Raw genomic sequence first — 22915 nt, forward strand, 5'->3', positions numbered from 1 at the left:
ATGTTGAAAAGTGATTGGATATTTCCGAGGTTGGGCAGGGCATGATTGTTAGTTGACAGCTCATGCTAGCTAATGCCATGTCAAAAATGGAAAATACAACTTTTGTAAATAAAGATGTTTATTTTTCTGCTCTTCAAGTGCTTAAGCAAATACAAAAAATTACGAGATAATAATTGTTGTACCGTCTTAATTTAGAAAACCTGCTGAAATTAAATTATATATCTTTGAACTACATTACCCACAATGCAAGCTCGGGCGCATGCGTTTAGAGTAAACGCCGAAGTCACAACAAGGAAGTAAATTCTCGTGCTGCCTGTATTTCGTGTAGTAATCTTGTTACAAAGAGGGATCGTTGGTTTTGTAAAAGCATCAACTTAAAGATTACGTGATCTTGTTTCGAAACAGCAGCTTTAATCAGCCTGCTTCTTTGGATATGTTTCGGTGGCTCATTACGAAGATAAAATGGAAGGAAACAACATTTGTTTTTAACGGTTAATTTTTTTTTCCGATCCCCCAAATATTATCCAAAGCATTCTTTAAAGCACATTGTCAGGATCGAGTTGACGTTACATACAGGTAAGACTTATAACTCCACCGTCTCAGATCTAGCAGATTTTCTAGCACACATGGAATATAAAGGAAAAACTGTAACCATTAAAATGCCACAATACTTTTAGGTTTTTAATGTGTTTGACGTTTGGCAGATTGGCTAGTGGCATATGGTAAACGGAACGGATTAGTCCTTTTACTAAGCCTTTCTGTAGCAGATAGATTGACTTAGCCAGTCTAATAGTAAAGCTGATATGTCTTCTATTTGAATTCAAACTTGATTTTTAGCTCAATGTGTACTTTCAATATAATCTTTACCTCTTTTATGCTTTTTCACTTTCCTTCATCTCAGGAAACCTCAGCGTTCCTCTGTAAAGGCAGGGCAGTCTTCAATCAAAATGAGGATGATCACCTTTTTCCTGATAGGACTAACGGTCCATGTAGTTTTCTTCCTATCCATCTTTGACATCTACTTCACATCCCCTTTGGTCCACGGCATGACACCCCAGTCCACGCCGCTGGCACCCCCTGCCTCCAGACTGGTGCTGATTGTGGCTGATGGCCTCAGAGCTGATAGTCTCTTCACGCTGCTTCCCAACAGCTCAAGTAGAACTCCATTCCTAAGGTTGGGAAATAGATTTCAAGTAGGCAATGAAGTTGAACACACTTTGTTTTTATTCTTTAAATAGACCTAAACTTTTTTTTTTACCATCAGGACCGTAATAGAGGAGGCTGGCACCTGGGGTGTCTCTCATACACGTGTACCTACTGAGTCTCGGCCCGGTCACGTTGCTTTGATCGCAGGCTTCTATGAGGATGTCAGTGCAGTTGCTAAAGGTTGGGATTTTCCAAGAATACATCTTTCTAGGATTTTTGCATCGTCTCTTTAGGAGGGTCATCAACATTTTTTTTTTTTATATTTTCAGGTTGGAAGGAGAATCCAGTAGAGTTTGATTCAGTGTTTAATGAGAGCAGAAGCACCTGGTGCTGGGGGAGCCCAGACATCCTCCCAATGTTTGCCAAAGGTAGTCAACAAGTTCCCACTTAGCGTGAAAAAATATGAAATATGATCTTTTTTATTTTTTTTTAATTTATTAAGTCAGAAGAAGTAAAAAGAAAAGAGAAACCTGAGCATGGAAAATAGCAATTGAGTGTCCAGAATTTATTTGTTATCCTTTCACTTATAAGATACAATTTCTTCATATTGATTTAAATGTAGATGGCGTCTCATAACTTTGATATATGAAGTACGCAAGATTTTTTTCAACTCATTGATCATTTTGGGCCTTGAGTCAATGCACACAAAATGACAAAACTGTTTAACGTTTTGTTTATTGTTGTTTTTTCCTGCTTTGTTTAGATGGAAAAAAAACACAACACAAACTAGGATTTATAGAATGATTATTGATTTTAAATTAGAACATTGCTTTTTGAAATGGCATTTTTGGGGGGGTATTTGTGTGAGTCAATCACAAAAATGATAATTTATTGTTATAAACACAATGAACCACTAACCTCTCAAGAGAAAAAAAAATACTTATAACAACAACATTAATAGTAATATTTGTTATTGTTTATTTTACACAAAATCTCTAAATATTTCTCTTCATTTTCTATATTGTTAAACAATGACATTGCTCATTTGCTATTTACTATTTTAGTATTTGCATTTTCTTTTAGGTGCAACTGGTGACCATGTTCATACCCACACATACCCAGCAGAGGAGGAGGACTTTGCTTCCACAGATGCATCCAGGCTGGACACCTGGGTTTTCACTCAAGTCAAGGTATGGTTGTTGAAATGTTGATAGGACATATAACAGCTGCATGTTCATGGTATTTTTTTTAATAGTAATGATAATAATAACAGCTTCTATGCTCTTTAGATAAGGCAGAGTCAGTGTGTGACAATGCTGTTCTTGATTAGAAGTCTAGCATTCTTAGAATAATTGTGTTTCTGTTTAAACTTTGTGACAGTCCTTCTTTCAAGCTGCAAAGACTAACTCCACTCTGAAAGCCACTCTGCTTGAGGATAAAAACATCTTCTTTCTGCATTTGCTTGGCATCGACACTAATGGGCATGCTCACAGACCAATGTCACAGTAAGTAGGTTATATTGAGTTGGGATGCTTCTCTCCTGGCTTTTGGGATTTAATTTATTGAACTTTAATTGCATGTTCTTACAAATTAACAATCCCTCACGAAGCATTATTTTTGTGTTTTCTACAGGGAATACCTGGATAACATTGCCCTGGTGGACACTGGTGTAGCCGAGGTTGTGTCTTTGATGGAGGACTTCTTTGGCCATGATGGGAGAACTGCCTACGTGTTTACCTCTGATCATGGCATGACAAACTGGGGTGAGGGTTTTGTACAGGTTTAGTTTTGATGTCTGCTACACAAGTGAGAAGAATAGGTATTCATGTACTGCAAGTTTTCCTCTTCTAGGTTCCCACGGTGCAGGCCATCCTTCTGAAACCCTCACACCATTAGTGGTGTGGGGAGCTGGAGTTAACAAGGCCCAGAGAGTCACAGAAGCCCAGCCATATGAGGATGGATACTTAAAAGGTATATCGACTTATACCAGATTTTGAAAATGTATGCCTGATTTCATAGAAGCCTTTTGCTTTCTTGTTGGTCTCCTTTCCAGATTGGAACTTGGAGCATATTCGTAGAGCTGATGTAAATCAGGTGAGAAAAATGCAAAAACAATGTTTTTACTGTTGTGTGAATACACCTTGAACTCTTTACATTACCACCACAGACTTTAATGTGTGCTATTGGGGTGTTATGTTATAGACCAGTACAAGTTAGCACATGGTTGTAAAGTGAAGTAAAAATGGTACAGCAGTTTTATTTCATTCATAGACACATTTTAATGTGTCCAGGACACATTTTAATGTGTCTATAAATGTGACCACTGCTCTTTGCTCTGTTATTTATAAATAAAATCCAGTGCCTTTAGAAGTCATAAGACCACCTGTGTGTAATTCTGTCTCAGTAAAAAGCTGTTCTGTGAAGGCTTTAGAGGTGTTATAGAGAACATTAGGAAACAAACAGCATCATGAAGACCAAGGAACACAAGAAACAAGTCAGTTTGAGGAGAAATTGAGAGCAGGTTTTAGACTAGGCTTTAATTTTCTTTTTCATTATATATATATATATATATATATATATATATAGTACAGCAATAAACAAATGAGTTAAATATTAAAGCATCCAAGTTTGAAAAGGCCAGTTTCTACCAGTAACACTTGTGGTTGCTCTAAAAAAAGCATCCAGCCTACAAATAAAATAGAAATATGAACACATCCCAATGTAGCATTTCACTGAGTGCTAATCCAAGCAGCAAACGTAAAACAGCACAGTAACGACTGCGAACCTAATGCGCCGTTACTGCCTAACTAAACTACAAGGCAGGGGAAGGAAAACATTAATAAGAGAAGCAGCTATGGGCAAAACTGACAGTGCTCTCTACTGTTTTCAGATTTTTATTTAATGCAAAGCTTTGTGCTGATCTGTTTGACAAAATTAGAATTTGTAGAAATAATTAGTGTAATTTGATAAGGTCAAGTTGTGTAAACGGTTTTGCACCTTTGTTTTATTTATTTATTTATTTATTTTTTTTATTACAGGCTGATATTGCTCCACTCATGGCTTCGCTCCTTGGTTTGCCCATTCCAGTTAACTCTGTTGTAAGTCAGTGGATAATCATAATAATGATCAAATAGATACAATTTTCAAAATATACCTCTTCAGTGCATTGCTTAGCTTGCCTGAAAGAGAATCGTCTACTCACACTTAAACAAATAGCAATATAATGTAATGTTTAACTACTCTAGTTCCGATTTTGAGACGTGAAAGCGACACGGTTCTGTATGTGTGTGTTTCCAGGGTGTGATGCCTCTCCTCTACCTCAACAACAGTGACCAGTTCAAAGCTGAAAGCATGTACACTAATGCCATCCAAGTACTGGAGCAGTTCAAGGTATCACAGCATGCATTTCTGCTGTATACTAACTGCCATGTTGCACAATGTGAGACTTTTGTACTACTGTCATTGGTACACAATTACACCGCGGTTGTTTTTTTTTTTTTTCAATAGATGAAAATGATCCAGAAAAAAGAGACAACTCTACCTTTTCTGTTCACACCATTCCAGTGAGTACAATACACGGGATAATACAGTACAAGTTAGCTTGTTTTTATCATAAGTTAAGCAGGTCAGTAATTTGATGGGTTTTTTTTCCCCCCAGACTCCTGACTGAGTCAAAGCAAGCTGAATTCACTCACAGGGCCCGGATACTGATACAGTTGGAGAAGTACAATGATGCTGTAAGTATCAGAGAATTGACTAAACTATGTTTAAATTTAATCAGGAAATATTAGATGGACATCAAATTGGTTCTGGGGTTTTTGCTGTTTAATCTCTTCGAAAACTACAAACTGCTGTGAAATCCATAACTGTGTTCTCAGTAATTGTGTGGTAATATTATAGTTCCTTTGGAGTGAATCATAATCACTCCATTTGATTCCCGTATAATTTCCATCTCTTGTCAGATCTCTCTGTGCCAGTCTCTGATATCCCTGTCTCTAGAGGGCCTGGTCTACTACCACACCTACGACAGGTTCTTCCTGGGTTGCAGTGTGGTGCTGGGATTCATAGGCTGGACGTCGTATGTCATCTTGGTTATACTGCGGACTCACGCCAGCCTCATTCGTCATCCCAACCTCGCTAAACAGGTGGGGACAGCAGAGTCCTTTCACAAAAAGGTTTACAACTCTTGCCTGTCTTGTTAAACTGGTATTGCACTTGTGTGTGTGTGTGTGTGTGTGCGTGTGTGTGTGTGTGCAGAATCCCAATCAGAATTTGGCCAGGTTTTGTGTTGCAGTGGCTGTGGTGATCACTCTGTTCCTGCTTATCCAAAGAAGTCCTATTACGTACTATATATACTGCTTGCTGCCAGTTCCTGTGTGGTACTCTGCTTTAAAAGAGTAAGTGACACATTTAAAAAGAAATGTCAACAGATTAGCATCTGTACTTTTCATGATGCAAGTGTAAATTGCGCAAAGTTCCTGCATGATCCACGCTATAATTTGAATAATCGCACGAGAAACCAAAATGCACTCAGACATATTTATTTAGGTGTCATTTAGGTCCTTTGAGGTTGCGTTGTTTTTTTTTCTCTAGCCTCTGCAAATAGATAACAATTTCCTAATTTTCTGCCTCTTCTTCTTGACAACTGAAATATTTTCTTCCCGTTTAGGTCTGGAGCTCTGTCAGATCTGATCCGATCAGCTCCCTCTCTGCCACTCTGGAAATGTTTGGGCTACTTTGTGCTGGTTGCATTCGGGATCGAGTTGCTTGTAAGTCTCTTGAGTCCAACCCAGATCTGTTCAATCCAAGTTGTAACTGGTGCATGCAGTCTGACAACAGTCTGTATCTTGGATCACTGATTGTCATCTGCTGCCCCCAGGTGGTGAGTTTCTTTCATCGCTCCATGCTGACTGTAGGCCTGGCTTTCCTTTCGCTGTGGCCACTCCTTTCAGGATTGTTTGGCAAAGCCAAGGTAACTAGAAGATCATATTGGTGAGCTTGTGTCAGACCATTAAAAGTTAGGGGGCGTTTACACGACAACGATCCAACAAAAACGGCACTTTTGTTCCGTTTTTGTTGGATCGTTTACACGATAACGTTCTGATTACGATCTGTGTTTACACAGTAACGGTGCACATCGAAAACGTGTAATGCGTGTAATGCTCTCGCTGCGCCTAGTTGGTGCTAGGTTCTTTGAAACTTTGAAAGTGCGCATGTGTTTAAAAAAAAGTTGTACTTGAAGGCATGTGGATTTCCGTGAGAGAACACGCATTGTGTGCGTCTGATTAGGGCGCATGCAGTTGGAAAAAGTGGGATAACTTTGCCGAAAAACCTTGTTTGAGCTTTCACGGTGTCTGTAGCGCCCCGGACTGGAAGCTGTTTATTGTTTTTACCTTGGAATGGCCAACAGTCTGTTATTCCTATATCAATTTGATAAAATAGGAGTTCCCGCACGTCCCATATCCGTGTCCTCTGTTACCTTTTTCAGCAGTTAAAACAGTTTTATCCGTCGCTAACAAGTCGTAACCTGTTTTTCCGAGCCGCCTTCAAACGCAACATGAACGCTGAGACGCTTGCGCTGGGTTTACACCTGTGAGGCAGCGGGAGACCTGCTGCTGCTGCTGCGCAGGTGTGTGTTAGAATCATGGCAGCAACCCAGCAAAACGTAAATAACTTGGCACAGTTTTTCCCCCGAACTAACCGACTGAGTTGAGTAAAGCTGTTGGATGCAGGTGATGATAGCTAAAAGATGACTAGCTAATATCAACACAACACGTTAAGCTTGTTAACAAGTAGCCTGTATGCTACTGGTGTTGTTGTCTATGTTAAGCTACGTATATTCATTTTGCCCCCCAAAATAAGTCGATGCCCCCCCTGTTAAACTCTTCTGGAGCCGGGCTGGTCCTGGTCCGTAGTTCTCTAGATAACAGCGCTGAACAAGCAGCCTGTATTTTGCCACCTGGGCTGTGCGGAGTGGTGAAGAGACGCTGAGGGAACCGTATCCAGACAACCGAAACAGTAACATCAGCATTGTGAGTAGTTTCTTCTTCTTCTATGAATTGTAGGAAACAGCTATGTTTTGCGTCATACTATGCATGAGCTGGGGATTCTCTGGAAGAAAAGATCCGTTTTCTAGGTTTACATGACAACAGAAAACGTTACGTTTCAGAAATATCGCACTCTGGAACCCTTTTTCAATCTGTGCCGTTGTTAGAGAAAACATTCAGTGGTTTCGTGTAAATGCGCACTGCAAACGCAACAAAACTCTTCTGTTTTCCCCCGAAATCGTTGTCGTGTAAACGGGGCCTTAGTGACTAGATCATGGAACAATGATGCTGTTCAGAATTTAAAAAAATTTTTTTTTTTTTAGAATGATAAACAAATATTCAAACAAATATAGCAACAACATCATATTTGCTGCAAATTTGTTTGCATGTTAAAAATGTTGTCACTTTAATGTTGAAACCGAAACCAATCCCATGGTTATATTTTTTCACAAAAACAAACAAAAAAAAAAACCCCACCATTTTATGGCGGAGAATATCCTGGAATATTTCCTGGAAAGACATCCATTTATGTGGAAAAATAAAATGATGATTGCATTACAGTATGTTTCGAAGAAGGCGTAAACAGTCAGACTAGATAGAACATTTTGTTTCTCGGAGTTTACACATTTACATACCAGGAAAAGCTAAATATAATCTGGTCTTTCCCAGGTTCTAAAATTATTCATATCTAACTCTAAGTTTACAATTTATTTATTAAACTGACATGGAGCAATTGAATTAATTGAATTAAATCTCTGCTGTAATTCGAAAGATTTTGAAGAACAATTGCTGTTATTCAAACACACACAATCATTTTTTTTTTCTTAATGATCAAGAGCAATCATCTAAATAAAAGTAATTTGCTGATATGTAGCACAAATATGTGCAGTTAGAAGAATTTCTTGCTGCCCAACAAATCTGGTAATGATTGTAAGTTTATTTGGAAACAATTTTATGTCCAACATTCAGCAGTAACAAAAAAAAAAAAAAAGTAACTGGAAAACATTTGAGGTAGTTCCCAATCTTTCTAGAAGTGGACATCCCAGCTAATTCAGATTGTAATGTTTTGAGAAGGTGTGCATCTTCAGTTAACGTAACATACAACATAGCTAACAATACAAATAGAAGAAAAAGAAAAAAAAGGTTTGGCAGCAAAAACTACTACATTTCTGGAATAATGTTCTTTTTAGAAAGATAGGGCTAGAGTAGAGACATTTGTTCTTAATTCACTTCTCCATGTTTGGTGAATTTAAAACCCAAGATATTACCTCAAACACCTCGCAACGACACGTTGCACCATGCAACCATCGAAGTCAACAATGAACCTCTCTTTATGTCAAAGTTTTCTCTGTAGTGACATCTGAGTCCATGTGTCCGACAGACAAAGCTTAGAAAAAAACTTTCTTCGAACAGAAAAGTAACCTGAAACGTCTCAAAAAAGAACATGCAAACCTTTTAAAACCATTTCATATTTTTAGTCACTCTGACCTTGAAAGCTATTAATACCTCAGTTCTTGTAGAAATAACAGAAGTCTGATGTTTCTGTTTGCTAAAGTCCAAATTGTGCATACAAATTTTTGTAGCAATTCTTTTTTTTTTGTTTTTTTTTTGTTAAACAAAATTTGAATGTCTGCTTAATCCCCCACTCGCCACTGTTTGTGGTTATTGTTGACTGTTTTCCTGTGTAGCTTCGCTCACTGAGCTGGTTTCTTGGCTGCCTGTGCTTGGCTGCTTTCCCCCTGATGCCTGTTGTGGGCAGAGAGCCTAACCTACATCTGGTGTGAGTACTTCCTTTATTTGCTTACGTTTATCAGAACATTTATCACTGCATCCTTCATACTCAAAAATGAAGTATGTCTGCTATCGCTTGCAGACATTTGTTTTTTCATTGCTCTAGTTCTTTCTATTTCTGAAATGAAACATTTACAGCGCTTCTGACAGATCACAAAAAAAAAAAAAAGGGTTGTTTTTGTTTTGGATTTGAAGACGTAAGATAAGGTGGCTTTAGATCAGTACTGTATTTTCTTAGTGAAGTTGTATAAGCATAACTTCTTTAAAACTGGGCGAAAAGCAAGTGAAAATGCATTAACTTCCCTCTTCCCAGGTATGAAAAATGCATCATCATTTTAAGTAGAAGTTGTGGGTGGAAGTTGCTGGAAATGGTTGCAAGGATGTATTTCTTCTGTAGGTCAGAGATTGGAAGTTCTTTCCTCTATAAACATGCTTTCTCATTCGTAGAACTTTTTTTAAAAATCTTATTAGCTTTTGTTAGCATTAAATTCAAATATTCCAATATATCTTCTGAAACACCGAGAAAAAAAAAACTCAACGTCTGTTCAATTTCAGGTGAATTCCCCATTTTAAGGATTTCAAGAGATAATTATTATCAATGCAGATATTTTTGAGGGACTCTGCACAGAGTTTTAGCAGGATGTCTAGACTCTCTTCCATAACACCTTTGATTTTCAAAAACAAGCAAACAAAAGTTAAAGCTTAGTTTCTGTTTCCCTCAGTGCCTGTGCAGGCCTGCTTACTCTTTTCACTTCGGCCTGTTATCTCTGGTCATCATGGCGTAGGACACCGCTGCACACAAGCGACAGACGGCAATTTTTCAGTCAGGTAATTGTTTGCTTTCCCAGGTTCGGGTGTTATTTTCTTTGTCTTCTCAACAATTGCTAAAAGATGTATTACGTGTCAACCCCAACAGATGATCCATGTGGCCGTGTGTTTGTATGTGCCATCGCTCACACATTCCAGCCTGCAACAGAAACAAGGCCTGCCCCTTCTAAATCAGATCATCAGCTGGAGCACATTAGGTTGGTGGACGAAAGACTTTTCTCAATGTCACAGAAAAATCCACTGAAAGTTATTATTTAAAACGCACCTTCTCATTTGAAACAGTGATCTGATGCAATAGTGAAGCTATGTGTGCTGTCTATCTTTTCTCAGCATCTTCTACTTTTGTTCCTCTTTTGAGCTCAACGCGTCTCTTTCACCGACTCCTCAGCATATTTTTGTCTCTCACATCCACTTACTTGCTTCTCAGTACTGGGTATGGCGAGATCATTTTCAATTGAGTTGTTATTCTGTAGCTTTACAGCTTCAGAAAATGTGCCGAATGCAAACATTCTTTCTGTTCCATCCTACTTAGGTCAGAGGCCTTGTTCCCTCCTGTTTTGTCTTGGTTGATGTTTGTGTGGATCAACATTGAGCAGGAGGCCTTACTCGCTCAGGGTGACTCCAGAAGACAAGAGGTAGCATTAGAAAAATTTGGGGATGTGGGAGGAGGTCTGTTTTCTTTTTTATGTTTGTGTCCATATTAACTGCTATGTATCTTTTGCTTTCTCTAGTAGACTTAAAATATAAAAGAATATAACATTTAATTGTTTTTTACTCACTCTTACTCAAAGAATCAGACCAAAGTTTTCCTACTTTAGTCAATGAAGCTCACACAATCATATCTTTCACAGTCATCATATTTTTTACTGTTATGCCTTTAAATAGTTGGTGAAAGAACAAATAGTAAGGTTGTGGCTTTGTGTTTGTGGAAACACCTCAAACCTTCTAGAGACTTTTTTTTTTTTTTTTGCATGTTTTAAGTATAAGTTGGTGTGAAATGTTGGTATTAATACCGGAACAAATGCAAAAGTCCTTGTGAAGAGGCCGGCTGAAGTCATTACTCACTGCGAAACAAATTCTGCAACAACATAGCCTGAAAAACCATTCAGCTATGAAATAGTCATTTCTCCAAAAGCAATTTTAAAAAAGCGAAATTGAATACAGTGACAAATATTTGTTATTTTGTGTGATAAAACTAAAACTGAAGTGTTTGGCTAGAGTCGGTCAAACAAGTCTTCCAAATGAACCATGACCTTAACCATGGAACCAGATAGTCACAAAGTGGTCTAAATACAACAAAGACGCAAAGATGTGATCTCAGTCATGGAAAATGTGCCTGTTGAGCTGAAAAGTTCTGCAAGGAGGCACAAAATAAAACGGACTCAGTTACACTGTCTGGAGAAATGGGCCAAAATGGTGTGGATCACATACAAAAGCCAGTTTGTTTCTCAAAATCTGTAGTTCATCTCTTAAAATTAAATATCTGTGTCAGTGAACATATCATATCATAACATAACATATCAGTGCCTCAGAATGACGCAACCTTGTCTCATTGTTTTTGGATAAAACAGTCAAATTGATTAGTCTTGTCAATATAGCAATGCACTCGAGAGGAATGTTCTGTAAACAATGGCTAAAGTTTTGATGACAAATATTGTAAATTGTAATTGTGGGGGTTCAATAGGACTCCTCTTCCTCTTCTTCTCTCTGACTTTTTACCCCATCCAAATCCTTGTCCTTCCATTTCCATAAATGTAATATCATGTTCTGCTCTGGCTATTGCAAGTTAATGTTGCCACAAGCTTTTCACCCATATTTCTTCTGCGGTAGACCGTTTGTTTGCATGTAAAACGGCCGGAGTGGAAGTTGGAAACAGAATTAAAGCGATGTATCACATATTGTGAGAGCATGGTGAATATAGTTTGATGTCAGGCAAGTGACCTTTCTGGTGGGAGATATTTTATCAGGTTTTTACTCAGTCGATCATGCGCCAAATGCAAATTGCTCATTAAAAACACCCAAAAGTGGTTTCTAATCGTGTTCCTTTGTTTTCAGCTGTCTACAATTGATTTCTCAGCCAACATTGACATTACCAAAATCCGACAGCTGAAGCTGGACGACATCAGACGATCATATTTTTTTGTATCCTTGGTGTACTGTAATTGTTTGCAATTAAACCACAAGAACTAACTGAGCTAGTAAATTGAGGTGCTTTATTCTCAGAGGGTTGTTAAAGGTAGCCCTTATGAGCTTAGATAATCTTTGTAGAATTTTAGCAGCACCCTTACGTGTCTAAAAATAGTTAAATAATATGTTACATTCACATTACTTCAGTTTTTTCCCTATTATTTTCTTCAGGTATTTTTTATAATAACAGCTTTCTTTGGCACAGGGAACATAGCGTCCATTAACAGGTAGGATAATGTTTGTGTTTTTGAACGTACTTTTTTCTTGTACTTGTTTTTTGTTACAAATGACACGACGCATGAATGGGATAGTTGTAGGCGTTTTAGTTTTAGTGAACCTCTCTTGTGTGCTTAGTTAGTCTCATCAATGTTTGCTTTATTAAAGATGCCCCGCTGATCATTTAAATAGAGGAAGCAGATTAATGAACTGTGAAAATGTATTTCCGTTTATGATGTTCTTTAGTTTGTTTAGTGAAACTAGTCTCTGAAGGTTTTGAACTAAGACATTTTCTTTGCCGCTAACACAATTACAGAAATGTGAAGTCTAAAAGCAACATGTTAATGGTCTGCTGTTCTTCTCAAAACTGGTTCTTTTTTTTTTTATGTTTCTGATTTACTTCAACTCTAGTTTTGTCAGTAGTTACTGATGCTTCCCCTTTTTGCTGTTGTCTAGTTTTGACCCAGCCTCCATCTACTGTTTCCTCACTGTTTTCAACCCGTTTATCATGGGGGGGCTCATGATGTGGAAGGTAGGCCACGCTAGGTGTTTGTTATGTCATGTCGTGTGAAGAACTTCACAGTACGATTCATTTCTCTTTACATTTCCCCATTAAAACGTAACGAGGAACTCACTTCAACGAATAGACAAACATGAAATTGTGAAGCAGAGAGAAAAAGATTGAATGTTTTTTTGTGTGTTTTTTTTACATAACAATTTGAAAGGCGTGATATGCACTTGCATTTGCCTCAGCCCCGATGCTTTGTAGTATTCTTTTCCCTTCGTTGCAATTACAATTGCAAATCTTTTGGAGCATGTTTCATATAGCTTTACATATTTAAAAGCAAATTTTTTTTCCACCCCGTTTTCCTTCAGACAGACCTCAGCCTCAGTCAGATTGATTGGAGGGTATTTGAGGACACCGATTTTCAAATCAAGGATTATTTTTTGATCTGCACTAGCTCCATGAGTTTATCGTGGGCCGCATGGCTGCTGATTTAATTAATGCTCGCTTGTTGCCAGTATAAGCAGACAGACATGCCTGGGTTGGTCCGCAGGCATCTTGCACTTCCATTGTCAGATTATGGATTGAACTGTTCTCTGTTAAATGTTCGCTGCAACGGTGGTAGGAGTTTGCTCTGCAATCGGTTGGTTGCCAATTCAGTTCCTTCTCCATGTGGTAGAGCAAGAAGCTTCTACCACCTTACCTGCTGGTATTAATTAGAAGGGCAGATGATGCGATATAGCAGCCTCTCTTCTGTCAGACTGCCCCACCCAGGCTACAATCCCATCATCAGCATGTGAATGTGTTCGCCAGTTACAATTGCTGATTTCATGTTGATTGTCTTTGATTAAGTTTCTTTAAATTGTCTTTTTTTTCCTCTCAGGTTATTATTCCATTTATCATAGTAATGTGTACCTTTGAGACCATCCAGGTTGCAACACAGCTCTCATCAAGAAGGTAATTTTGGTCTGACATTTGTATCCGACATTTTGTTCATGTTCAATTTTTCAACATGAACACATTTTTACTCTGTTAAGAAATATAAAATACAAATTGTATCTATGCTGTTTCTGCAGTACACGTTTCGTTTCTTGTTCATGTTTTCTTTCTATTTGATTTTTTTTTATGTCTTTTTTCTTTCCAGTTTATTCCTCATTGTCCTGGTTATTTCTGATGTCATGGCACTGGTAAATTACTTGAGATAATATCAGACTACTGGGCAATTTAATTCACACTCTTCAAAGCCTTATTGGCTCAATACCTTTTCTGATTAATGTAGAATTTATGTGAACATTACATGGTAAATGTTTAACTTCCTTGTCCTCAGCATTTCTTCTTCCTGGTGCAAGACTATGGAAGCTGGTTGGATATTGGCACAAGGTAAGTCCACAAGAACACAGTTTGTGTCGATAAAACTACTCATTACATATTTGCACAGATTGTTTCCGCTTCTTTTTGTTCTGCTGCTGTTCTGTGACCTGCAATACACAGATTTACCTAATAAAAACCCATATTTTTTGTGTGTGCTACAGCATTAGTCACTATGTGATAGTGATGTCGATGACGATCTTCCTGATGCTGCTTAGTGTGGTCACACACGTTCTCACCTCAAAAAGACTCATCCTGTGGAATAGATCGAAGATGCACTTTCCTTAGATACAAATTTATTTATGCCGTCAAGTGTTGTAGGTTGTGTATGCCAAATATTTTGTATTTATTCTGTCCAGATATGCTTAATATAGTTTTTATAAAAATGCATAGGATGTGGAATGTACCTTCAAAGAGCTCAAGAATCAGTTTTGCCAAGCCCTGTTTTTACACCACCCTCTAAACACCCAGTGGTTTTTTTTCAGGTATAATTGTAAATAAAATAATAAATAATTGGACATGTCTGTTTTGAATATTTAACTATAAATTAATCATTAAAAAAAACCACTCTAGATTTGTGATTTTAAAGTTTAACACAAGCTTGTGTAAAGGGTACATGGAATTTAATAAAGGGAAAGGATGTTTTTACCTGTTGTTGCATATTCACTAATAAAAAAAAGGAACCAGGAACTGATTTGTCTGTTTATTAGCTGATTTATACAAGATACAATTCGACAGTAATAGAAACATGTTGCATCAGAACCGTAGCCTTTACTAATATGTTAGGGGTATGTTAGCCAAAATAGACCTTTTCGAGTTTTATATCATGTTATTAATCATGTTATTATGTCATTTCGTATGACGGAATTACACACATACCCGGATTGTTGCTTTAATGCAACAATCGTTAAGCAGCCTTTCAAGAGTGTCAATGTTTGCTCAGGATATGCTTTGATGCCTCATAGTCATCAGATATATACAGCATTTTAATTTCAAGAGAAGGTAACATGGTACCTTAATTGTGTTATAAAATGGCACCATGTGCCTGGAAAATACGTAATAAGCACCCCCCCCCCATTAACATTACAAATTTACCTAAATAAAAAAAAACTGCTGATCAAACTTAATTCTGCAGGAGAAATGTTTAAATTCCACTTATTTACAGACAAAGGCAAAAACGGCTTGCATTATAAACTGAGCAAATTAGCAGCAAGAAAGATCAAGGAGCTAAACGTGCAGACAGTTTACGATCAAAACCATAATTTACCACAGGGACAGAATTTTTAGTTGTTTTTTTTTATCACTACAGATCATATCTAAGCCTAAGCTGCTACTTTTATGGTAGATCAAAAAGATATAATCAGTTTAAAAATACATAAAGCTGTACTAAAGAACAGTATTCAGTCATTTTTTTTACTCAAGTAGTAAGAAGGAGTCGTCTAAAAATATAAGTAAAAATAGAGAAAAATAAGGTCTACCAGAGTACTGAGTAACTCTTTGATCATAAAATGTGGTTTATTTGGTCAATGTTCTAGTCCAACAAGAAGAACTTCCTCATGTGGCTCTTTACTGTAGCTTGAATTCCCATGCAAGCACTCGGTTAATATGCGATCGAGGAATTTCCAGGTTAGGTGTTGTATTAACCCACCTTCGCTTAGTTCAATGCAACAAGACTGTGCCCTAAAGAGGAATATTTTACCGTTGATGGTCAAGCCGAAAACAGAGAGCAATGCAAGTATGCAGGTAAAGAAACTGTCTTTCGATAATTATTCTACTGTTTTCTGTTATTTCTTTATGTTGATCCAACCTTTCCTTTTCAGCCAGACTTGATGAATCCCTCTTAAACTCGTCTCTTTATTTACTTAGAAGGATCCATATTTGGTCTGAGTTTTTCCTCTTGACTTTAACCCTTTCATGCATGAATTATGTTCCTGTAAGTCAAGTGTTTTTGATTTTCTTGGAGCATAAAAATAAGGGAATTTTCGGGTATCTGAGGTATGACATGATTCCATATTTATTACTGGAAATGTCTTCACTTCCTGTTCTGTTAAGGCCAGGATTTAAATTTTTTTTTGGAATGCATACAGGTTTGTAATCTGTAGGTTCCAGTTATTTCATGTCCCTCAACATCTTGATTTACCTCAGCGATCAAAGGTTCTTCATCATCCTCATCTCCACTGTAGCTACTGCTCCCATTGGCCAGTAACGTATAAAAACTTTACTTCTTAATGGCAACAATGGACATCAAGTTAAGAACTAAAATATGTCAGTTTATTTACTGTCAAAATATTTGCTGGAAATGTTGCATATTGTAGATATATAGTCAGAGTATTGACATCAATACCTGTCAAAATATTGTCACTGGTCCATGCCGTCCACTTGAGTGGAGAGGTGATCAGTAGTAATTTTCTCCAAATACAAAGTTGTTATTTAGAAAATGCATCAGTAGTATTAGTCTTTAGGGGTTTCTTGATGACTTTTTTTTTTTTTACCTGCAAGAGTTTTCCACAGTAGGAGGGGGGACTGTATATTCCAGAGTTAGTCTGATATGCTTCCGTCTGTCCGCCATATTGGATTTAACAAAAAAAATTCTTGCACTTGCAATAGATGGACGGTAGTTTGCAGTGTTTTGCCTGATGCACTAGTGTCCACTTCAGTGGACTTTGTGCATTTATAACATAAAAATCCACAAGAAACACAAGAAAATGGCCTTTAGATAGCTGTCCACTGTGGAGACCACTGTGCGTGAAAGGGTTGAATATGATCTTTGTAGTTGGTTACTACAGTTGGAGCTATTTAATCATCTTGCCTGGCAACACCCCCCAGTTGGAACTGTTGGTGTCGACAATGAGGCACGTCTATTTTCCTTCTTGACCACTGTGACCTGAAAATTAGTTCAGGATTAAACTATTTAAATATTGTTCATTTCTTTGTGTTTTTGTTTGCATTTAATGCAAGCCAAAACCAAGGCAGAGCTGAGGCTATTGGTGTTTTCACTTTCTCTCTTGCTATAACTGCCTAGTAAGAGACTTGCATTTGTATAAAATATTTCTGCAGAGTCCTAAATATATTATGTAATTTTCCCTGCTGCCAAAGCTAAAGCTCTGCTAATGCTAAGAAGTTAGTTAGCCACCATTAGTTCTGCAGTGTTTAAAACATAGCTTGTTCTCTTCTTGCAAAAATTAACCGTAAGGTGCACACACAAGTAGTGGTAAGTACTAGCACTTAACGGTACATGTGGGACTCACAAGAATAGCTAAATAGCATCACAACCAATATTTCCTTTGTTGTTTGATGAGCTGCTAACCCTAGATGTTGCCTGTGGTTTGTTTACCAAGTTGTCAATCCATGTCTGTGTTTCACACCCAAACATTGTGGATTTTTGTTGTTTTTTAACATGTTTATCTTCTGCTCGGATTACAAAATGGTTGATGGCAGCTCCTGTACTTTTACTATTATTTAAAAAAAACAATTTTGTCAACTTTTAGAGATAATTTGGCCTCATTCCAATTCCTCAAACCAAACCTTGGCTCTTAAAAGTACATATTCACTCTGATCTATGATAGCCCTCCATTTGTTTATTGGTTGTTGATGTTACAATTTTATTCTTGGTTCCTTTTTACTACTTTTTTCTTAGATCACTAGTTTTATTATTCTTTTTTTTTTATCTGTGCTTAGTAGTTTAGTTAAGTTAAATGTTTTGATCTAAATTGCTTACTTTGTTAATAATTGCCTTCAGTACTTATTGTTTTATTCACACCAAACCTGTTGTGGCTTTGCAGTTGTGCCACAATCTTTCCATGTTGAAGTGATTTACTAAACAGAGCTCAAATGCCCAAAGCTCATGACATTTTTAAATAACCATTTTTTATAACAATGCTATAAAAAAAAAATCAAAACTTTATCACTTGCGTTGTTCCTCGGTCTGATGCTTTTTGCTTGTTAATGTTATTTAATAAACATTTAAAGCCTAGTCTAAACACACAGCTGAACACACAGCTGGATTTAAACTGGGACTGAATAATACGCAGGCAGACGCTAATTATTGACTTCTGGATGCAATTGATCACACTTTTATTTAGAGCTTTCAGTAAAGGGAAAAATGGTGTTGTAAACTTGAAAGACTTACATTCCAACATAAGTTTTTTGATTGAACAAAACCAAACAAGAACTTCAAAACATTGAAAAATACAAACAAGCCCATCAGAGAGTTTACAGGATATTGATTGGTTTTCCTATTTAAATTATGAATAAACCAGTCTCAGCAGTTGGCGTGAGAGCATATTTACACAACACTGAAATTGGGTCAATTCAGTGTTACTCATCTCTGCACATGAGGTTATTGAACACACTCAACAGCATTCAAACAAAACGTATTGCTGCAGCAGACTTAAAATTCAAGAGGCTGATTTATTTTTTTTGACAACCTTAAGAAACGTTGTAAGCAAATGTAGAAGCACACTGACCAGAGACTACCAAAGAACTTCATAGTTCGTTATTTTTATATAAAGAACTATGACCATTGGGGTTTTTTTTTTCTTGAAAACTGATGGTCACAGTTCTTCATATAAAACAAAGAGCTTCATAATTCTTTATTTCAAGAACTATGACCATCAGTTTCTTCAAAGAAACTGATGGTATCAGGTTTCCAGTTTGACACTGATCAAATAACATCAACTATAAGTAAACACTCACTTGCTTTGGACATTCTTTTATGGGTTTGAATAATAAATCAATTTATAAAATGAGCTTGATAAATACATGAATTTGGAAAAAAAACTGAAGCTGAACTGAAAGTTGTTCTTTTAGAAGGCTAATGATCATCATGCAAGTGAAACCTCTAACGAAGGGTTTGAAATTAAGGAACAAGTGTTACGACCCGGCTCGGCCAGAGAAAAGGGAAGTAACATTAAAGAAGCCAAGGTGGTAAGGTTTAACAATTTACAGGTTTATTGTTTGGGTTTTGACAAAAAATAAAAAGGAAAAAATTAACAATAATCAAAAAGTAGGAACTTACAACAAAAGTGTACTAAATAAAACAAAATCCACAAAACAGAGTTGTAAACCAAAGATCTTTAACCAAACAAAAATGGAGGTTTAGTACAGGTTAAATGAAAACAAACTACAAATCTCTAACAGCGATTCAAAGATCCCTCACAGGGACAAGACGAGCTAGCAAGAGCTGGCAAAAACTAACAAAAGCTATCAGGGCTATCAGAGCTTACAAAGCCAGTTTACAGCAGTCAACCAAACACCCAGCAAAGTGGCAAGCTGTCTGAACAAAGGATCAGCCGCCTCTTCTCCCAGGCAGCCCTTGGTTTTTAAAGGGGAGGCCTCTTCAGGGATTGGTGAGCCAATCGCTGTAGGCCTCAGGAAGTGGCACAGGAAGACAGGGCTGCATCCACTTCCAAGTGGAGTCAACTTGATTAGAAGCTGCAGATATACAAAAAAGGAAAAGAAAACATACACAAGGCCACTGGCAGTAACAAGACATGTAGTTTTCTATTTTGACAAAAAAAAAAAATACACATCTGGTCTTGCGATTTATTTTACTATGCAAAATATTTTGCATAGTAAAATAAATCGCAAGACCAGATGTGTATTTTTTTTTTTTTTACAGAATAATTAGATGCAAACAATTGCAGGGTCAAATAACTAAACCCACATGCAGCTTTGCATACTGACGTTGAACAACCCGTGGCAACTGTGGCTTGCACAGTTGCCACGGGTACTGCAGCTTCTTCACATGTTTCAGAAAGTCCCTCACAGAAACCCATAGGCTAACTTATGGATGGATGATATTCAGATTTTAAGAAAAATAGTCAAATAGTAACAGCGTAATCTACGTTATGCAGCATCACAAACTTATAATTCCGTTGTTGTACAATGACAATTCGTAAAACTTGATAAAAGTAGTGTGATATATTTTTTACTGTAAAACCCATGGGAACCAGTTAGCGTCAACAACATCTAAAACATTTGCAATGCTTGCAACTGACTGCAATATTTATAGACATATGTCAACATTGCTACTCGTACCATGACATCCTGACTAACGTCTCTTTACATGTTTGTTAGCATGTGCTATGGCAATATAATGCAACAGACTGCTACCACACATACTTTTATACAAATAAGAATTCATTAGATTTATGTATACCATAGATGCTATGAGATAAAATAAACTATAAGCTTGTACCAATTAAGTTGGACAAATGTAAAGAGCATTTTTTGACATTAATAAAAGTAATTTGCTGTATGTGAGGTACAATTAATTATGTAAATGTTGTATTTCTTGGAGTTAAAGAATAGCAACAGCAGCAACAAAAAAAAAGCCCCAAAAAACAGAGTGCAAACAGAGGGTGGCCAAAAGAAGGAAGCTACCATTTCTGTGGTTATGCTGACATGAAGTCACCTCCTGTTTCAAAGTACAGACACGCAGTATGCACAGGGACTCTTGACACTGACACACATAGCTCATTTCAATAACCTACACTAACTTTAGACACGGCAAATTGCATATTTGTGAAACTGTTTGGATGCTTACTGACTGTCGAAACTTGGAGTTGCCACTCCGGTGGGATGAAGGATAGACAGAGTTTCTAACGTTTAGCTGGGACTCCTAAAAACAGGCAGGAGCCAAATCTTTGACTACAAGGTAAGTCTACATGGGAAGCTTATTGGTTACATCTCTTCTTGTGCTCAACATGAGGTTGTTGCTTTGTTCTCTTTATTAATATACAAGCAAGACACATTGTCAAAATATTCTTCAAAAGAAAATCAATTTTTTGTTGTAATTAGTGCTAATCTGGTGTTTAGGGGGAAATTTATTGCTGCTTTTATTCATTTATGTTAAACTTACCAAGCAATAGTAAAGCACTAAGTTCTTTAAATTAGCTCTAAATGACATTTTATAAGATGTGTTCATTCAAATGATACCGACCCTTGCTGCAAGTCGCTGACAGTCTTACAACAGAACTGAGTCCTGAGCTTTGAATATTTCTATTAAGAATTTGAACTCATGTAGTGTTGTACATTTTAGTATTTTTGTTTCGAAAACCTTAATGTAAGTTGGTTATATATATATTTTTTCAATCAAACAAACTACAAGAGGATGGTGCTAAGAGAACCTCCAAAAGTAAAAAAGTCCTCACTTTTGAAATGATAAGATGCGTCAGCGTCATGGTTTTATGAACAGAAGTGAATCTGCTTGTGAAAAAATACAAAACCTAAATAGACTGCAGAAAGGCTAACTCGACAAAACAGAATGCATCAGACTGAGTATGAAAAGATAAATTAGTCTGGACGGTACAGCACATGTAAAGGTTATAGGTTGCTTTTGTAACAAATTACATTTTCACATTTTACACAAGAGGAAATACATAGCTGAATAAGTTCCTATAGTACCACGCCTGTATCTTATATTACCAACATTTTTAATTATAAAAAGCCAACAATGACTCTCACATTATACCCTTTTCTTCCCTCTCATTATAGCACTACCCATTTAACTGTTACACCAACTTCCTTTTTGTCTCCAACAATGGATTTTGTCTGAAACCTTCTCTCTTTAGGATGGATTCCAGCGTGACCCCGCAGCATCCGTCTACCTCCATGATGACTCAGAACGTCACGCCAACCGCTACGTCTGAGAATGGAACCGCTGCTCCATCCCCAGATTTTCACATTACCCTCATGGTCATCTACTCTGTGGTTCTGCTGTGCGGTACGGTCAGCCTGAGCCTGATGATGCACATCTTGAAGTCCAGTGCTGCTTCTGCCACCTCCATTACCGTGTTTAACCTCATTTTCGCCCACTTCATCTTCCTTCTGACGGTGCCCTTCAGAATTTACTATTATGTCACCAACGAGTGGAAGTTGGGTCCTGAGTGGTGTAAAATGGTGAGCGCTATGATCCACATTCACATGTACATGTCTTTTTTGCTCTACATGATCATCCTCGTCACACGCTTGTGGCCACACTACTGCAGGACCAGGCAGGTGGAGCCCTTAGGCAGAATGCAAGCACTCATCGGCAGTGTAGTGATGTGGGTCATTGTGCTCATCTTAATCCCTTGCATCACTTTTCCTTTTTATGGCAAGTCATATCAAGATAAAAATTCCACTCAATGCTTTCATTTTGCAGAAAGCATAAAATCTGCCGAAGTGCTGAACTACATATTAAGCACACTGGTGATAGTGGTTGCTGTTGTGTTGACAGCCCTTCAGGCCAGCATCCTGTGGACTCTGTACAAAAGGGACCGCCAGGGATGCAGGTCTCAGCAAGACTTCGGGGCTCAGCTGAAGAGCCTCTGCTTCACACTGATCATGCTAATCTGCTTCGTTCCCTACCATAGTTTCCGGCTGTATTACATCGGGCAACCTGAGCTTGAACCTATCAACGAAGTCTTACTGAGCCTGACCACTTTCAACTGTTTGGACATGCTCACCTTCCTGGGGAGGAGAACATTCCACATGTGCTTTAGAAGAAGGACTGTGTGAACACAGCATCTACAATAACTGTGAATGTGCATACAGGAGACAAACTGATGTAAAATGTTGACATGCGTTTCTTTTTTCATATTTCTTGTTGATCTTTATTTGATATCAAACTGTGATCCTTTTGCCTGCTTCATTATCTAACCAATATTATTTCAGCTGATTATTATTATTATTATTATTATTATTGCAGAAATGCTTGGTTGTTGAATAATAAAAAAAAAGTTTTTGCCAGAGATTATGAACTCAGGTCCAGTTTTGATATTGTATTTATGAATAGCAGAAATGTATATGTTGCCAAGTAATAAATGCAATCTGAAAACCACTT

At 37.4% G+C, this 22915-nt stretch overlaps 2 protein-coding genes across 4 annotated transcripts; both read left to right on the top strand.

Moving 5' to 3' along the window:
- Window positions 1-266: 266 nt before the first annotated feature.
- Window positions 267-14606, top strand: pign (phosphatidylinositol glycan anchor biosynthesis, class N). Of its 2 annotated transcripts, XM_008396135.2 has the most exons (29): window positions 268-576; window positions 902-1174; window positions 1265-1386; window positions 1476-1574; window positions 2230-2336; window positions 2527-2651; window positions 2779-2909; window positions 2998-3117; window positions 3200-3240; window positions 4185-4244; window positions 4444-4536; window positions 4654-4709; window positions 4805-4883; window positions 5109-5291; window positions 5404-5543; window positions 5816-5915; window positions 6026-6118; window positions 8882-8973; window positions 9707-9812; window positions 9901-10009; window positions 10143-10245; window positions 10345-10447; window positions 11868-11954; window positions 12171-12226; window positions 12672-12747; window positions 13604-13677; window positions 13865-13907; window positions 14048-14100; window positions 14253-14606. In XM_008396135.2, exons 2-29 carry the CDS (start codon window positions 948-950, stop codon window positions 14374-14376), a joined length of 2802 nt encoding a protein of 933 aa, XP_008394357.1. In that variant the 5' UTR covers window positions 268-576; window positions 902-947; the 3' UTR covers window positions 14377-14606. The 2 variants fall into 2 exon arrangements, with proteins under 2 accessions (XP_017157464.1, XP_008394357.1); XM_017301975.1 differs by lacking the exons at window positions 12171-12226; window positions 12672-12747; window positions 13604-13677; ... (1 more) ...; window positions 14048-14100; window positions 14253-14606 and having other exon boundaries at window positions 267-576; window positions 11643-11953.
- A 581-nt stretch (window positions 14607-15187) lies between these two features.
- Window positions 15188-22912, top strand: gpr141 (G protein-coupled receptor 141). 2 transcript variants are annotated; one of them, XM_008396132.2, is made up of 2 exons: window positions 15188-15831; window positions 21663-22912. In XM_008396132.2, the coding sequence occupies exons 1-2, from the start codon at window positions 15818-15820 to the stop codon at window positions 22588-22590; spliced, it is 942 nt and encodes a 313-aa protein (XP_008394354.1). In that variant the 5' UTR covers window positions 15188-15817; the 3' UTR covers window positions 22591-22912. The 2 variants fall into 2 exon arrangements, with proteins under 2 accessions (XP_008394354.1, XP_008394355.1); XM_008396133.2 differs by lacking the exon at window positions 15188-15831 and adding an exon at window positions 19658-20746.
- Window positions 22913-22915: the final 3 nt, after the last annotated feature.

Source organism: Poecilia reticulata, linkage group LG20 (assembly GCF_000633615.1).
Source record: "Poecilia reticulata strain Guanapo linkage group LG20, Guppy_female_1.0+MT, whole genome shotgun sequence".
NCBI classification, from domain to species: Eukaryota; Metazoa; Chordata; class Actinopteri; order Cyprinodontiformes; family Poeciliidae; genus Poecilia; species Poecilia reticulata.

Bases quoted from the DNA above. Each gene is read 5' to 3' on its own strand.
- pign (XM_008396135.2), top strand. From the start codon at position 948: ATGAGGATGATCACCTTTTTCCTGATAGGACTAACGGTCCATGTAGTT. The intron at 5,916-6,025 runs GTAAGTCTCTTG...TGCTGCCCCCAG, and splicing joins CATTCGGGATCGAGTTGCTT to GTGGTGAGTTTCTTTCATCG. The intron at 10,010-10,142 runs GTTGGTGGACGA...ATCTTTTCTCAG, and splicing joins CATCAGCTGGAGCACATTAG to CATCTTCTACTTTTGTTCCT.